Source organism: Dermatophagoides farinae, chromosome 7, assembly GCF_024713945.1.
Source record: "Dermatophagoides farinae isolate YC_2012a chromosome 7, ASM2471394v1, whole genome shotgun sequence".
Taxonomy (NCBI): Eukaryota; Metazoa; Arthropoda; class Arachnida; order Sarcoptiformes; family Pyroglyphidae; genus Dermatophagoides; species Dermatophagoides farinae.
In genome coordinates this window covers 2,205,575-2,222,090 of record NC_134683.1, presented here as the reverse complement: position 1 = coordinate 2,222,090, position 16,516 = coordinate 2,205,575, and the positions used below count along the sequence as shown (strand labels likewise).

At 28.6% G+C, this 16,516-nt stretch overlaps 5 protein-coding genes across 8 annotated transcripts; 3 read left to right on the top strand and 2 right to left on the bottom strand.

Annotated features, from left to right (window-relative positions):
• Nucleotides 1-4,303: 4,303 nt before the first annotated feature.
• Nucleotides 4,304-8,718, bottom strand: LOC124497034 (ATP-binding cassette sub-family C member 4-like). Of its 3 annotated transcripts, XM_047060621.2 has the most exons (7): nucleotides 8,605-8,718; nucleotides 7,988-8,513; nucleotides 7,380-7,922; nucleotides 6,708-7,294; nucleotides 5,881-6,640; nucleotides 5,435-5,816; nucleotides 4,304-5,364 (listed from the first exon to the last, which is right to left on the bottom strand). In XM_047060621.2, the coding sequence occupies exons 1-7, from the start codon at nucleotides 8,679-8,681 to the stop codon at nucleotides 4,397-4,399; spliced, it is 3,843 nt and encodes a 1,280-aa protein (XP_046916577.2). In that variant the 5' UTR covers nucleotides 8,682-8,718; the 3' UTR covers nucleotides 4,304-4,396. The 3 variants fall into 3 exon arrangements, with proteins under 3 accessions (XP_046916577.2, XP_075588982.1, XP_075588981.1); XM_075732867.1 differs by lacking the exon at nucleotides 8,605-8,718 and having other exon boundaries at nucleotides 7,380-7,825; nucleotides 7,988-8,117; XM_075732866.1 differs by lacking the exon at nucleotides 8,605-8,718 and having other exon boundaries at nucleotides 7,380-7,804; nucleotides 7,988-8,105.
• Nucleotides 8,719-9,519: 801 nt separating this feature from the next.
• LOC124497065 (apicoplast pyruvate carrier 1) lies at nucleotides 9,520-12,149 on the top strand. Its single transcript, XM_047060665.2, has 5 exons — nucleotides 9,520-10,310; nucleotides 10,385-10,511; nucleotides 10,613-11,092; nucleotides 11,156-11,551; nucleotides 11,628-12,149. Exons 1-5 carry the CDS (start codon nucleotides 10,033-10,035, stop codon nucleotides 11,793-11,795), a joined length of 1,449 nt encoding a protein of 482 aa, XP_046916621.1. The 5' UTR covers nucleotides 9,520-10,032; the 3' UTR covers nucleotides 11,796-12,149.
• A 299-nt stretch (nucleotides 12,150-12,448) lies between these two features.
• Nucleotides 12,449-13,879, top strand: LOC124496810 (uncharacterized). Its single transcript, XM_075732722.1, is given in 4 exon segments — nucleotides 12,449-12,453; nucleotides 12,974-13,139; nucleotides 13,142-13,237; nucleotides 13,240-13,879. Coding segments are annotated over 4 exon segments (873 nt in total). The 3' UTR covers nucleotides 13,846-13,879.
• A 13-nt stretch (nucleotides 13,880-13,892) lies between these two features.
• spt4 (Transcription elongation factor subunit spt4) lies at nucleotides 13,893-15,524 on the top strand. Its single transcript, XM_047060714.2, has 3 exons — nucleotides 13,893-14,094; nucleotides 14,154-14,316; nucleotides 14,384-15,524. The coding sequence occupies exons 1-3, from the start codon at nucleotides 14,017-14,019 to the stop codon at nucleotides 14,503-14,505; spliced, it is 363 nt and encodes a 120-aa protein (XP_046916670.1). The 5' UTR covers nucleotides 13,893-14,016; the 3' UTR covers nucleotides 14,506-15,524.
• Nucleotides 14,591-15,811, bottom strand: LOC124497094 (putative NAD(P)H nitroreductase YdgI). Of its 2 annotated transcripts, none has more exons than XM_047060703.2 (2): nucleotides 15,393-15,811; nucleotides 14,591-15,330 (listed from the first exon to the last, which is right to left on the bottom strand). In XM_047060703.2, exons 1-2 carry the CDS (start codon nucleotides 15,454-15,456, stop codon nucleotides 14,672-14,674), a joined length of 723 nt encoding a protein of 240 aa, XP_046916659.1. In that variant the 5' UTR covers nucleotides 15,457-15,811; the 3' UTR covers nucleotides 14,591-14,671. The 2 variants fall into 2 exon arrangements, with proteins under 2 accessions (XP_046916659.1, XP_075588983.1); XM_075732868.1 differs by having other exon boundaries at nucleotides 14,646-15,323; nucleotides 15,389-15,811.
• Nucleotides 15,812-16,516: the final 705 nt, after the last annotated feature.

The window sequence follows — 16,516 nt, the reverse complement described above, 5'->3', positions numbered from 1 at the left end:
TCGTTGTTGTCGTCGTTGTTGTTGAAGACGGCATTTTTTATCAAAATTAAATTTTCAGATGCAGAAGAAAAAAAAATCATCAATCTTTTCAATCAAAAAAAAAATGAAGTCAACTTTTCTTTTCTCTGTTCTGTTGCGGCAACTTTTGAAATAGCAAATGAAATAGAAAAAACACAAAAAACAATTCACATTGATAATGGATCATTTATTCATTGAAATTGGAAATAAAATCTTATCAAAAATTGGATCTCTCAAAGTTGTCAAATCTTAATTCAAATTGGAATGAAATAAACAGAAAAAATTCTCATCAAAAAAAAAAAAAAAAATTTTTGTTTGTGTAAATAGCAAATGGTTTTATTTTCTCATATATCCGTAAACATTTTTGGATCTGGAGAAATGAAAATATTTGTACTGAAAAAATTCAAATCAATGATGATGATGATGATGATGAAATTGATTCAGATAAAATATAAATCCTGGATTATAGTAATTTAAAGCGAATTTTGATTTTTTTTTCTTCAAAAAAAAAATCCATTCAAATGAATGATCATTATCGATTCTGATTTAATATATGCTTCATCATTTCATGGATCGAAAAAAAAATGGAAACAGATAAATAAAACACACACACACACACACATGACACTGACTCAATCTCAAGAATTAATCTTAAATATATTATTATATTTATGATACGTATCTTGAAAATGGATCCTGATATCATTTAATGAATTTGGATCAATAAAATTCGATGTGAAAAAAAAACTGTGTTCTGTGCACAAAATTGCCAAGACATTGATTTATTTGCAAAATTTTCTTTTAAATGATCTTGAATTTATTAAAAATTCAACAATTTAATTTTTTTTTCTCTGTGTAATAAATGTATTTATATTCCATGTTTGTTTACATTCTCAATGTTGTTGATGGCAGAAACGGTGGCCACACTGATTCATATTTATATAGTATTGACAATTTAAACATTTTTGCTGATGAATGTCAACCTTGAACATTTTTTTTTACGATGATGATGAAGACGACATTTTGACAACAACAACAACGAAAAAAAAATGTTTGGATCAATGATGATCAATCTTCATACAAATCGATCGTCATCATCGGTTTCAAACATTATGATGATGGTCTCGTTCTTCGTAATCCATTCATATCGTCGAAATTTCGAATAAAAAAACGATAATGATAGTTTTTTTTTTAGATTGCGATATTAAGTTAATGTGAATAAGTTAAATCGCTTTTTAATTTGATTCAAATCTTGAAAAAAATGAAATGTACATCTTCAAATATTGACAACAGATTTAAGAAAACTTGAACAAGAAAAAAAAAACAAAACAAAAAATCAAATACATCTTCATCATCGTTCAATACAATTAATTTTTGTTGCACAAATAATCATTCAGAGATTGATCCAAAATCAATCCGTATTCAAATTCATAATCGAAGTGTTCCATTTTAATCCATTTGAACAAAAAAAAGTGTGTCTGTAAACCTAAATAATTAATTCATTTTTACAATAAATCAAAATTGAACTTTGTAGCCACTATTGTATATGATGATGACAATTTGAATAATAATTGAAAATAAGAAAAATCGAATCGCAATTATTGTAGTCACAAGCTCGTATTCATTAGCATGGCTATGAGATATGGATATTTTTTTGCTTCAATATAGCATTGTATTCAAATTAATACGGAATTGTCACCTTTTGTTCTTTCATGGATTGTCATTACAAAAGTTCAAATCTAATAATGAATGATTATTTGTCCAAATATAAAATGTCCAATATTTTTCAATGACTTGTCCATATGTAAATTGATTTTTTGTTTTTCATTTGAAAATCATCCTACGTATTGAAAAATTGCATTTTGCGGATATATTTCAAAGAATCCATCAGAGAATCGGATTCCCTATTTGGATATTTTAACAACAACAACAACAACAACAACAAAAAATCCTACAATATTGAAAATTGGATCGAAAATTTCTTGTGAAATTTTATTGTTCATCAAGGATTCATTTTGGATTTTGATAGTATAGTAAGAGAAAAAAAAACAAGTATAGAAGAACCTCAACAGGTGAACAAATTGCTTGAAGCTTGAATTTTTTTTTTTTTTTTTTTTGCTTCCCAGAAATACGATTAACAAAATAAATAAAAAAAAAATTTTAAATTTCAAAACAAAAACAAGTAAGGTCATTATTTTTTTGTTTTTTTTTGTTCTTATTGTCCTTAAAAAATGGAAATCTTAAAAGATAAACATTACATACGTTTTTGTTTGTTGTTTCAATGATAATTTGCAATTTTTTTTTTTGGTTTCGTCCATTATGGAATGTAGTAAAACCTAATCTTAGCAACTCATACACACAGTATGTTGTATGGAAACAATAATCGTTTCGTTATATATACTAATACAATGTTATTCAGCAAGGGCTTACACAAACCATACTTAGTGGACCAGCATGGGTTTTTTTTATCATCATAACCATTTTTTTCATTGAACATTCACAAAATATTTTTTGTCGTTCTATTCATGGTTTGGTTTGATGCGATTTTTTTCTGTGATATAAATATTCGACCAGATTGCCTGATTGATCATCATATTCATCGACATTCGATTAGTGAAAATATTGTCATTCGAAATTTGAATTATATTTGAACATTGATTGATATATTGTTGACAAAATGAATCCGATGATGATTATATCGTATATTGTCATTTTGACTTTTATTGTTTTGATTGACCATAGTCAACAAAGACCTTATGATGGATATGACGACAGTGGATACAATGTTGATGGATATGATCGTACCGGATATAGCAACAGTGGTTACAATAACTATGGTAATTATGGTGATCATGAACCTAGCAATTATGACGTTTATAGTGGAAGTGGTATTATGAGAGGACAACAAAACCATCAACAACAATCTCATAATGGTCATTCTGGTGGAATCTTAGGAATGTTGAGTAATGCAATGGGTATGATGGGCGTTGAAAAAGAATCGAAAGCTTCAATGGCCATTTTGAATCGTGAACGTCGTCATGTCCGAAAACATCAACAAACACCACAACCGGCACCAACATTTATACCAATATGGCCATTATGGCCACAACAATCTCAGAATAATGATTGGATGAAATTGTTTCTGGCATTGTTGCTCCTGCCACTCAGACCATTCGGTTACATATAAAATTAATCTGATTTACATTCGAAATTTTTTTTCCTTATTTTTTGCTTATAATTCTGTATATCTTGCATTCTGCTTCTTAAAATATTCTTCGTACATAATTGTAATGGCTAATAATTACAATAATTAAATGTAGAATAAAAATAAACTTTTCACTGAAAATTTCTCACCAGTAGCAAACTCGTTGACTAATTTTCTTTTTTTTTGAAAAAATTTGCCAATTCAACTATCAAAAATAAAAAAAAACGCGTTTGAACTTTCATATGATAACAATAGTCATGATTAAAACATTTGAAATTTGATTTTTATGGCAGTAAAATTGGTATAAATTTTCATGCCAATCATTTTGCCAAAATCATCATTCTATTTTATTATTTGATCATCTACAACAGTCCATCATCAATCTCATCCATTTTTAATAGAAAATTGTTTTTTTTTATATTTCAAAATGAATTCAACAACAACCACCATTGTATTGTGTGCAATCATTTTCGTTATGATCGTATTTCTCATCGATTACAGTGAACAATATCCATATCGAAATGGTGGTGGATATTCCAATTTTGGTTATGGTAATAATGTCGGTATGATGAATCGTAATGGTGGTGGTGGTACTGGCTACTATGATCAAAATCGTATGATGGGCATTGGCATGGGTCAACAACAATCATTTGGCCGTGGTAATTATGGCGGTTCTATGCCAATGTATGGACATGGGATGACTATGATGGGTTTCGAACAGCCAGAATCAAAAATCCGAATCTTAAATCGTGAAAAACGAAATTCAAGATATAATAGTGAAACACATCAAGCACCACAAATTGTTCCGATTATGCCATATCAATCTCAAAATGATGATATGGATTGGTTTACCATGTTTTTGGCTATGTTACTTTTACCAATTCGTGGTTTGTTTGGTGGTGTTGGTCGTCCGATGTAATTTTCTACCAGAATCTTGATTTTCTTTTTTGACATTTTTTTTTGATATAAATTCATTAATATCTCTATGTAATTGTATTAGACCACGAAATGACATGATTTTTTTTGTCTACAAATTCAATATTTGATTTTAAAAATTTGAAATAAATTCACAAAATTTCTATTCAAGATTTTTATTTGCAATAGATTATCATAGATGGAATTGGTGTCGTTTACAATTTGAAAACATTTCATTCAACCGATGTTTATGTAATGTCAAAGTATTTTTTTTCCATTTGCCATTGATGTTAATTTTGCAGCCATTTGTGGTCCGGTTTGTTGAATAAGATTATAGAATATTCCATGTTTATCTTGAAGTAGATTGAACGGTGTATCGTATTGTGCTAAACGACCAGAATCCAATACTAATATTCGATCCGAATCGATAATCGTATTCAAACGATGAGCTATGGTTATCACTGTACAATCATTGAAATTATCACGAATAGTCTGTTGTATTAAAGCATCAGTATGAAGATCAACATTGGCTGTGGCTTCATCCAAAACTAGGATTTTATTTTGTCGTAATAGTGCACGTGCCAGACAAATCAATTGACGTTGACCTAAGCTTAAATTATCTCCTCCTTCTGATAATTGATACTGAAGTTTGCCAGGCATTTCATTTACAAGATTTTTCATTTGAACTTTTTCCAATGCGTCCCAAATTTCATCATCATTCAGTTCATCAAAAGGATCAAGATTTTTTCTTAACGAACCAATAAATGCTACAGGTTCCTGTGGAATAATCGACATTTTTGATCGAAGTTCATGTAAACCGATATCACAACAATCGACGCCATCGATTGTGATTCTACCATCAATTTCGACCATTCGAAATAATGCAGCCAATATTGAACTTTTACCAGCACCGGTTCTTCCAACAATACCAATTTTTTCACTACCACGAATTTCAAAACAAAGATCCTTTATCACTGGTTTTTGTGATTGATTATAATGAAGATAAACATGATCAAAAATAATTCGACCACATTCAGGCCAATTAGGTGGAAATTTATAATCAGATTTCAATGGTGCTTCAGATTCTAAATCGGAATATTCCAAAATTCTTTCTACAGAAATCATTTGATTTTCAGCTTCTATAGTTGCTCGAATACCTGGCTGTGTCAATGAAATTAATCCAAGTATGGTTGTTAGGATTAATCCGGCCGTACCACTTTGAATCTCTAAATAATAATAATCATTATTATTATTAACAATAAATGTAGATAATTCAAAAAAAAACATTCTATATACCTTCATAAGAAATCATCACAAAAACGATTACAATGATCATATAAATCATACAAATTAAATCCAAACAGATGCCAGGAAATTTCATCGAAGCAAAACAAGTAAAATAAACAGCCGTATGATCATTTTGATAGCGATAATATTGTTGAATAAATTCATCGCTTACATTGAATGAACGTATCGTTGAAAGACCATTCAATGTCATTGTCATATGATTGAACAAAGGATTTCTAGCAATATTTTCATAACGATTTAAATCTTGTGCAATAATAGTATAGACACGGTGAATAATTATAATGGATAAAAACATTATGATGGCTGGAAATATTAGATACCATTTTGTTATGGCTACAATGATGGTCACACCCAATAATGAAACTATGAACTAGACAAAATTTATTATCATTATTATATATTTTCAAATATAGAAATATAATAGAAAAACATACATTAAGAAAATTATCCACTGTTTGTGGTAATCGTTCATCAATGATTCCAATATCTTTAGCAAAACGATTCATTATCCGTCCAATGGGTATAGTATCAAAAAATGAAACTGGTACACGAATCAAACTGGAAAATAATCTATTATGCAAATTGATCGATGATTTGATACACATAAGGAATATGGTTATCGATTGTATAATCATAGCGATCAAAATGTTGATAATTAAAATGGAATAGATAATCACATCATCAAAACGATGATTGTCCATTTTTAAATTAATTATATCTGAATTATTTTTCAACATCAATTGTTCATTTTGATTTGTCCATTGTGCAATCCAAATGTCCATGTAATAATATAGAAATGATGTACAAATAATTGTAACGATCATTAATGGTGATCGAATTGGTCCAGAACCGGCTTTAATGTAATTTAAATATACTTTACTGTTGATTGATCCTTTACTTGTTTTAATTTCTCCGATAATTTTTGGTTTCAAATTTTTTTGTTTAGAATCCATATCATATCCAATCACCATTGATTCATTCATTGGAATTTCGGATGCGACAATTTCAATGGAATTTTTCTGTTGAAACAATGATCCAAGATTAATCAATTTTGATTTGATTATTTCATCATAATGATCGAATGCTAATTGTCGTCCATTATCTAGTACAAGTATTTTTGATGCATTCCTTATAAATTGGGATTGATGTGTAACCAAAATGACTGTTTTGGATTTCAAATAATCCATTATGCATCTTTTTGGAAAAAAAAATTTCATTTTTTTCATAAAATTTATCCATTCAATATTCATAGAGAACATACCTTTCAAATATATGATTGGCAACATTAACATCAACAGCGCTCAATGGATCATCCAATAGATAAATATCCGCCTCGCTATACAATGCACGAGCTAATGTTAATCGAATTTTTTGCCCAACACTCAATGAAACGCCTCTTTCTCCAACTAAACTTTGATCACTATATGGTAATTGTATTAGATCATGATGCATTCCACAAACATCAATGATGGTTGTATATTTTACAGCATCGTATTGTCGACCAAATAGAATATTATCACGAATACTTCCATTCATGATCCATGGATCTTGAGCTACATAAGCAATACGACCATTCAATTGAATTGAACCATTTATGATTGAAATTTCATTCATCAATGACATTAGAAATGTTGTTTTGCCTGAACCAGTCGAACCAATAACCATGATCAATTGTCCATGTTTGATTTGCAATGATATTTTATCAAGTGATGGCTGTTTAGTGGTGCCCATTGTCCAATCAGCTGAAACTTTTTCCATTTTCACAACAATTTTATCTTCATTTGATACCGAAATGTTATTATGATATGTTATCGTTTGATGATTGTATTCATCGAGGAGAAGAAAATTCTAAATAGAGAATCAAAATGAAAAAAGAAAAAAAAATTATTCTTTTACGACCATTAATCGATAGAGAGTAATAAAAAAAAAATACCTGTATACGATCACATGAAGCTAACATTTCAAATGATAATGTTAATGCTGTTGGCAATGCTCTTGATGATACAGAGCTAGTTATTTTGATTACATTCATTATGACAAATACTTGATCGGCATTCAATAGATTTCCAGTATATATTACATAGGAAGCAAACATAGCAAATACAATTATATGGCTAGATATGAATGCTATGACCAGATTGATAGCTTTACAAATTATACTATATTTAATTTGAATTATTTCACGATTTCTAGCATCATCAATAAGACTACTGAAATGATCTTCCCATGCATACATTTTGATTACACGAATTCCTTTGATTATATCCGAAATGATACGTAATCTTGTATCGGATGTTTTTGCAACTTTTGTTCGCAATAGCTGAAAGATACGGCCAGTTAATAAATTCATTGGAATGACTAATAATAGTAGAAATAATCCTATGAAACAATATGGACCAACATAAATGTAACAGATATACATTCGTATGATGAAAATTATGGGAGAAATAATTATGTAGCATGCATAATTGCAAAACTTTAACAAGATTTAAATAATAATAATAATAATAAACATCTACATAAATAAACAATAAAACATACCTGATCAACACGTGTAACATCATTGGATATTAGATTCAATATCTGTCCGACAGTGGTACGACGAAATGCCGAATGATGTAGACGAATAGCTTTTCGATAAATTAATGAACACCATGCAACACGAATTTTAATTGCCAATCTGAATGCTAAATATCGATCTGGATGTCTTAATAGAATACAAAATAATGGTATGATCACCAAAGCGGATGAATTTAGACAAGCTGATTGAAATTCTTCAGCAGTTGGTTTGGAAAAAAATTGAATCACACGCGATAAGAATAATGGTTGTAACGATCTAAGAATACATTCTCTTAGAATAATTAACAAAGTACATCCAATAAAATGCCATGGAAATGAACGAAATGTGGCACGAATAAAATTCGGTTTGCTATGTTTCAATTCTAAACGCCAATAATGTTCTAAAATATTGGATAATTTTCCAGTATCATCTGATTGTGAACATTTGGGTAAATCGGAAAGATGAATTTCATTATTGATGCCATGAACAAACAATGGTAGCACCCATCTTTTGGAAAATGTTACAGAAAAAAAAGTTATTTAATAAAATAATAATTCAAAATGAATATGGATATGGATATGATATGATATATTCTTACAGGTTATAGATTCGAACAAATAAATTACCATTATCTAATGGTGATTTTTTTGTCATAATCATTTTCGTTTGATTCATAATGGAATTTTTTTTTTTTTTTTGATGATTGATTGGATTCACATTCATTAAATTCACATAAATTGTGTTGTGATGAAAACAGAGAAAAAAAAAACAACAACAAACATTTGTGATGACTGTGCGACAGAGTGTTTTATTCATTTTGTTGACATTGTTTAGTTGGTCACAACCAAAAAAAAAAAAAAACCTGATTGGCTAATTACTAATCAACTAACTCTTCTTTATTAGAAGGTTATATATATACCATATTCTATTAAAAGAATTATTTTGTGGTTATTATAACAATAATAAATTACACACATTGGTAATTTGTACTTTTGATTTTGTTATTATCAGTTTAATCGTTTTTTTTGTTTTGTTAATATTTTGATTTCAACACGTGCTGGGAAAAAGCCTATATAGATAATGAAATTTTTATTATTTATAAAAAAAAAATGTTCTAGATAGATAAGAATAATTGTTTTTTAAATTTCAATTTTTTTTTTTTTTTGTAAATCGAGATCAAGGATTCAATGTATATTCTATAAGATCCAGACAAGACGACATGTCACATGTTTTGATCATCAATTTTATTACCTAACAAAACATTGAAAATTTTAACCAAAAAAAAAAACCATTTCATTTCATTTCAAAACCATAAACACTAATAATAATAAATAAATAAATAAATAAATAATTTGTCGAATTGTGAACAATGTTTTCTTTTTTGTTCAAAGTTATCTTTAAGGATATGCCGAAAGATGGTAGTACTATCGTTGTTTATATATAGTTTTTTTTTTGTTTGATAATTATTTTCATTTATAATATATTGCCTGCAATATATATATATATATTCGTTCAATCGTTTTTTTTATATATAATAATGATGATGATGATGATGATATCATCAGTCGCGATTCTTCCAATGTTTAGTTTGAATTGAGTTGACTGGCATTTTATTCAGCAACTCAATTCGATCGATGAATCGAAATCGAGGGGGAGGGGAGAAGAAATCGAAACGATTTCACAAGAGAGATATAAAGAGAAAGTGAATAGATCTATGTGTAGTATTACGTTGTCACTATTTCTTCGTTCGTATAATCATAGAAACCTTTTGTTTACCTTTTATTTCGAATCATCATTGACAATATATGTTTTCATCATCATGTACATCAAATCATATTTGATGATCAAATGAAACCAAATCAAATTATGTTTATTCAACATAATCATCTTATCATTTTCAAACATTGTCTTAATTTGATATGCTATCATTTATATATTGGCATTGAAATTGTCAATTCAAAAGACATAATTCATTAATTCGCATTCGCTTCTTGAACACATTGGTTGAATTCTCTCAAACAGAACAATGTCTTATTTGAATGATAAATCCAAAGGAATTTCATCTGTATTTGGTGGTTTTCTTGTCCATTTGATTCTTGGAACATTTTATACTTTGGGCAATGTTAACACATATTTAACATCATATATTCGTGTACATGTCGATCCTACCGTTACATATGCATCATCCATATATATAAATGCAGCATTTCTATTGGGCCAAGGTACATTGATGATGGTCGGTGGTATATTGGAATCTAAAATTGGTCCCAGATTCACTTGCTTAATTGGTTCATTTATATTCAGGTAAATTGTTTGATTATCCTAAAATTTAATAAGTATTTTGGATTTTTAATATTATCATCATGTTAACATAACAGTCTTTCAATTGGTTTAACTTATTACACAATCAATTGGGGTTTCATATGGGTCGTATTTACTTATGGATTCTTGTCAAGTTTGGGTGTCGGTATGGCATATGTTGCACCGTTAGCTGCCGGTATGAAAGTATGTTTTATTCAAAAGCCTATGGCTTTACACTAATTATTAATTTTTATTAAAAATTGTTTCTTTAAATGGATTTTTTTTATTCTTTTTTTTTGTTATAGTGGTTTCCTAAACGAAAAGGCCTCGTTAATGGATTTATTGTTGGTGGTTATGGTCTTGGTGCATTGGTTTTTAACTATGTTCAAACATCATATTTAAATCCATTGAATCTATCTCCGAATCCGGATGGTTATTTCTATGCTAAATCGATTCTTTCACGTGTTCCAAATTTATTCATCTTATTGCTTGTAATTTATATTATAATCCAAATAATTGGTTGTTGTTTGCTATTCACACCACCACGTCAACCGAATGAAATTATTTTTGAAGAAGGTCGATTTTTGCTTATAAGTTCACCAGATGAAGAAACAACATTTGAAACACCATTAACCTATAATAATGGTTATGGTTTGAATCCAAATAGTAATGGCAGTGGATATAGTAGTTGTGAGGATCATAATGGAAATATCATAATTGGACATCCATCACAACAAACGGATCTTACATATAAACAAGCCATTCGTACTAAAGAATTTCTATTGGTATGCTTTTATTATTATCCTATTGAAACTTATCGATAAATTTATTGATTAATTTTTTTTCAGATGTGGCTAATGTTTGCATTGTGTACACAAGCCGTACAATTTGTCAATACAATGTACAAAGCATTCGGATCACAATTCATTTCTGATGATTATTTTCTTGTATTTGTCGGTTCAATTGCATCAATATTTAATGCTGGTGGCCGTTTAGTATGGGGCATATTTTATGATAAAACATCATTCCGTACATGTATCACTACAATGTGCATCTTATTATCGTTATTATTGTTTACAGTGCAAATATCTTGCTATTATCAAAGTAAATTATTATACTTCATATGGATAATTTCCATATTCTTCACATTTTCCGGTATTTTTGTGATCTTTCCAACCGCAACTGCACAAGTATTTGGACGTTTACATGCTGGTACTATCTATGGATTTTTATTTACAGCTCCGGTAAGAATTTTACTTTTGTATAACCTTATTTTTTATATAAAATTATCACTGATGATTATCATTGATTTTTCTATAGGCAAGCATGTCTTTATGTGGTGCATTTCTTATTCAATTTATTTTGAAAAATTTTGGCTGGTTTGGATCATTTGCTACGATTTCAATATTTTCATTAATGGCATTAGTATTGGCGTTATATTTTCCTCGTGATGTAACACATCTCCGAAATCGTGCCAATTTTACTTAAAAACCAAAAAAAAAAAAAAAAATCACAAATTTCAAATGATTTCAATGCATAATCACAGACCCTATTCTTTCAAACTAGTCAAATCGTTATATGGTTCCGGAGCTTTGACTTTGAATTTATTTTTTTTTTCTCACAATTCATTTCAATGATGAATAATGTGGATATATGAAAATTATTATGATTGAAAAATCAAGTCTATTTGTTTGTTTTTTCTTGTGGGTTTTTTTTTAATTGTTATTTGCATTGCAAAATTGTATGAAATATCATTCATTATAATAAAGTACAAAAAAAAATATTCATTCATATATAAATATAATAAAAGTTATTATGATTAAATAAATGAATTATCGATACTTCCGATCAACTTGGTCGTATCATTGCTAAATTTTATTGGTCATACTTTGGATACAAAATGCAAAAAAAAAAACAAATTGATTGACTTTTCATTCATTTAAACATTGATAATGATTTATTTTTTGTCAAACTGATTGATTATTCCGGCAATAATAATAATAAATATGATTATTTTCTGTGTTTCGTGTGCAAAATGAGTGCATCATTTTTTTTATGATTATTTCCTTGTATTTGTCGGTTCAATAGCATAGCATCAATCAATCAATTCAATCAATATTTAATGCTGGTAGTCGTTTAGTATGGGGTATGTTTTTTTTTGTGATAGATAAAACATCATTCCGTACATGTTATCAATATAATGTGTGCATCTTATTATATTATTGTTATTATTATTGTTGTTCACAGTCCAAATATCTATCATATTATTATCAATGTAAATTATTATTCTTCATATATATGGAAAATTTCCATATTCTTCAAATTTTCCGGTATTTTTTTTTTTTTTTTTTGTTATCTTTTCAACCACAAAAATTGTGTGAAATATTATCATCATTATTATAATATTAAGTACAAGAAATATTTGTGCTTTAAATATCATAACAGTTATGATTAAATGAATTATCGTTACTTCCGATCAACAGTTGTATGAATTGCTTGATTTAATCGGTCATACTTTGAGTACGAAATGAAAAAATAAATTGACTGATTTTTCATTCATACAAACATTGATAACGATTTGTTTTTGTCAAACTGATTGATTGTTCCGGCAATAATAATAAATAAGATGATTATTTTCTGTGTTTAGTGGCACACAACAAAATAAGTGCATCATTGATTTGTTTGACAAGATTATTATTTGGCTTCTTGGTGTTTTTGTTAACAAAATCACCAATCGAATCGTCTGATAATGATAATTTATTATTGGTTCAATTTATCTTTAGACATGGTGATCGTAGTCCAATACGATTATATCATAATGATAAATATAAACTATATATGATTTTAAAATGGGACTTGGTGAATTAACTAATCGTGGTAAACAACGTATGTTTCATTTGGGCCGCAATCTACGTGAACGATATCGTGAATGTATCTGGATTCGATGCCAATTAAAAATGTTCATGCAAGAAGTTCATCACGAAAACAAGAATATTTTGGCACCAATTATATCAAAGTTGATTGGATTGATCGTATGGGTAATGATACGATCCAGAGAATAAAACAATTTCATGATCTTGAATTCTCCGTATATGGCCAATCGAATACATATCTTAAACTAAGAATCGGATCATTGATTAAAGAATTAATCGAAAATATGAACAAAACTTTGGATTTGAAATATTCTTACTGTTGGGATAATCATATCTATCTATACAGTACTCATGATACATTGTTGGGATATCTATTATCAGCGATCGGATCAAATATCGGTCAACCAAGTGGTTTGGCATTTGAATTGATAACGGATGATCAAAACTGGCCGTCCATCCGCATGTACTATCTAAATGGAACGGATAATTTTTTCATAAATTTGCTCGGAAATGCATTAGATTCAAATAGATATCGCTGTAAATGTAATCGAAATTGTTCTTATGATAATTTTATTCAAATGTTAATCGAATTAATTCCTGAGAATATTGTGCAAGAATATTCAATTGATCCAAAAATGCGAAATAATAATTGTACTTGTTCGTAAAATTTTGAAATTTCATTTCGGCACGTCTTTTATGAACGTATTATTTTATATTTTTTTTATTTTTTGGCCGTGGATCGAGTTTATTTTTTGAAGGATCGTTTTTTTTTTGTTTTATTTTCTTCGTTATTAATTGATTTTAGATTTTATCTTAATCAATTTTCTCATCGAAAAATGGCTGACGAATTGAGAACGACGATTCCACAAGATCTACGTCATCTTCGAGCATGTTTACTATGCTCACTTATCAAGGTAATAATTTTGAAAAATGATTCGAATATCTTATAAGTTTGACCATGATTTTTAATTAGTCATTCGAACAATTTGAATTTCATGGCTGTGATAATTGTGAAGATTTTTTGGGAATGAAAAATAATCGTGAAATGGTCTATGATTGTACGTCGAATAATTTTGATGGTTTAATTGCATTGACAAATCCCGAAGATTCCTGGGTGGCTAAATGGCAAAAAATTGGTATTTTTAAATATTACAATTTTTTGATTTATTAAACTAACTTCATTAATTGTTTCATCATATATAGGTCGAAAATGTGTCGGTATATATGCGATTAGCGTATCTGGTCGTTTACCAGCGGGTATTGTTCGTGAATTGAAAAATCGTGGTGTCGTATATCGTTCACGTGATCGTTCATCAAATGTTTAATTTTATATTATAATAATTTTCTCATGAAGCAAAAAAAAAAATTCATACAGATCAAATCATGTGTATAGATGTGGGAAAAATATTATTCTGTAAATTTCAATTCCTATTTTTTCATTTATTCATTCATTCATTCATTCATCTTTTTTTGGAATAAACATGGAAAATTTTATTCATAAATTTTCTCTTTGAAAATGCCTTCGCTAACAAATTTATCGATGGGATTACGGTCAGTAATTTTTTCATTACTAATCGCACGTACACGATTACCAACGGCAACCATTGCCTCGATTTTATAATCATCACTATTCAAACCAATTGTACGTGCTATTTTTTCACGATCAAAACCGGACATAGGATGAACAACAAGACCACGTGCTGTACCTTCTAGTGCCATCAACATCCATGAAGCACCCGTATCGAATGTATGGCTTTCAACCATCTTTTTCTCTCCATTACGTATTTGATATTTATTCGATAATACAACAATCAATGCGGCAGCATGGCGAGCCCATTTTTGATTACCTGGCACTAATGCATCAACAAATTTATCCCAATATGGACCATCACGCATTGCATAAACATAACGCCAACTTTGTACATTATAATATGATGGTGCCCAACGTGATGCTTCAAACAATGACATTATTGTTGATTTTGATATTGATAATCCATTCATTTCACGTAATGATCGACGTGCCAAAATCATTGGATGTATTGGATATTGAACTTGTCGTCCTTTCATTGCCATTACATCATAATGATATACACCGAATCTGCCATCCCTCAAGAATGGACTATTATTATTATTATTATTATTACTAATACCTATTTTTGAATTTAAATGACATATATTTATAATCAAATAATAATTGGAAATTGATACAAACCTTGAGAATTAACGATAATGATGAATAAAACTGTCGATATAATTATGGAATGTGGATGATACATTTTTTATAATTATATGATGATATATGATATGTATTATGTTGTTTAATAAAAATCAAAATGTTAACTACTATCGTTTGCAAAGAGGTTTCTTCGTTTTATATATATTAAAAAAATAATCATTCATCAAATCATTCTGTTTCTTCTGTTGTCGCCAATATTCAAAATAAGAAAAACGATTTGTTTTTTTTTCTTTGAAATTGGTGGAAAAAATACGTGCAATTATTTATTATTATTATTATTATTGTGGTAAACTAAATGATAATTCCAATTTGGCTGGAAATTTCATATTGTCACAAATTGACACCATTCATTCATGTACACACGACATTAAATGTTGTATATACAGAATTGAAATGGATTTCTTCTTTGTTGAATGCCATCAAACTCATACATGATTATTAAAAGTTAATGGCAAATTTGTAAATTCCCACCTCCTGTTTTTTTTATTTTTTTTTTCTGTACCTAATATTTGTCAACGTGTTCGTTTTATTTTTGCTGTAGCCAAACCTTCTTGCTTGTTAAATTTTCCATCACCAACATCATCATCATCATTGGAGCAATGATATTTTTTCTATTCCATTAAAATCGAAATAAAAAAAAAAATTAAATCGACTTCTGTTATCCTCATCTTTGCTTTTTTTTCGCTATTGCTACTACCATATAGAATGCAGATATTAATAAGTTATTTTTTTTTTCGTTGGAAACCAATGAAACATTTATGAATGCAATGAAGCAATGATGGCCAATAATGATGATAATGATTGTACGGCTATCAACAATTTGAATTGAAAGACAGCAAAAAAAACAACAAAACAGAGACATAATAATCATAGAAAAAATTGAATTGAACGGAATCATAATATAATGACATACACACACACATCTTCATTATCCTTGAATGATCATCGTTTTGTTTGATATTAAAAAAATTTTATTTTTTATTGTATTTTGACTTTGATAATTATTGAATGAATGAATGAATGATGATGATGATGATGACAATGAAAATGATAACGTGAATCGTTAATGGTTTTTAAACTGTTTTCGATTTTTTTTTTAC

What these genes read in the sequence shown, in the direction of transcription:
- spt4 (XM_047060714.2), top strand. Translation starts at nt 14,017, where the DNA reads ATGGCTGACGAATTGAGAACGACGATTCCACAAGATCTACGTCATCTT. An exon ending in TACTATGCTCACTTATCAAG is followed by an intron (nt 14,095 to 14,153) that starts GTAATAATTTTG and finishes ATTTTTAATTAG; the next exon opens with TCATTCGAACAATTTGAATT. An exon ending in GGCTAAATGGCAAAAAATTG is followed by an intron (nt 14,317 to 14,383) that starts GTATTTTTAAAT and finishes CATCATATATAG; the next exon opens with GTCGAAAATGTGTCGGTATA.
- LOC124497094 (XM_047060703.2), bottom strand. Translation starts at nt 15,456, where the DNA reads ATGTATCATCCACATTCCATAATTATATCGACAGTTTTATTCATCATT. An exon ending in CATTATCGTTAATTCTCAAG is followed by an intron (nt 15,331 to 15,392) that starts GTTTGTATCAAT and finishes ATTCAAAAATAG; the next exon opens with GTATTAGTAATAATAATAAT.
- LOC124497065 (XM_047060665.2), top strand. Translation starts at nt 10,033, where the DNA reads ATGTCTTATTTGAATGATAAATCCAAAGGAATTTCATCTGTATTTGGT. An exon ending in GTACTAAAGAATTTCTATTG is followed by an intron (nt 11,093 to 11,155) that starts GTATGCTTTTAT and finishes ATTTTTTTTCAG; the next exon opens with ATGTGGCTAATGTTTGCATT. An exon ending in GATTTTTATTTACAGCTCCG is followed by an intron (nt 11,552 to 11,627) that starts GTAAGAATTTTA and finishes ATTTTTCTATAG; the next exon opens with GCAAGCATGTCTTTATGTGG.
- LOC124497034 (XM_047060621.2), bottom strand. Translation starts at nt 8,681, where the DNA reads ATGAATCAAACGAAAATGATTATGACAAAAAAATCACCATTAGATAAT. An exon ending in GCCAATCATATATTTGAAAG is followed by an intron (nt 6,641 to 6,707) that starts GTATGTTCTCTA and finishes TTTTCCAAAAAG; the next exon opens with ATGCATAATGGATTATTTGA. An exon ending in TGTGATGATTTCTTATGAAG is followed by an intron (nt 5,365 to 5,434) that starts GTATATAGAATG and finishes ATTATTATTTAG; the next exon opens with AGATTCAAAGTGGTACGGCC.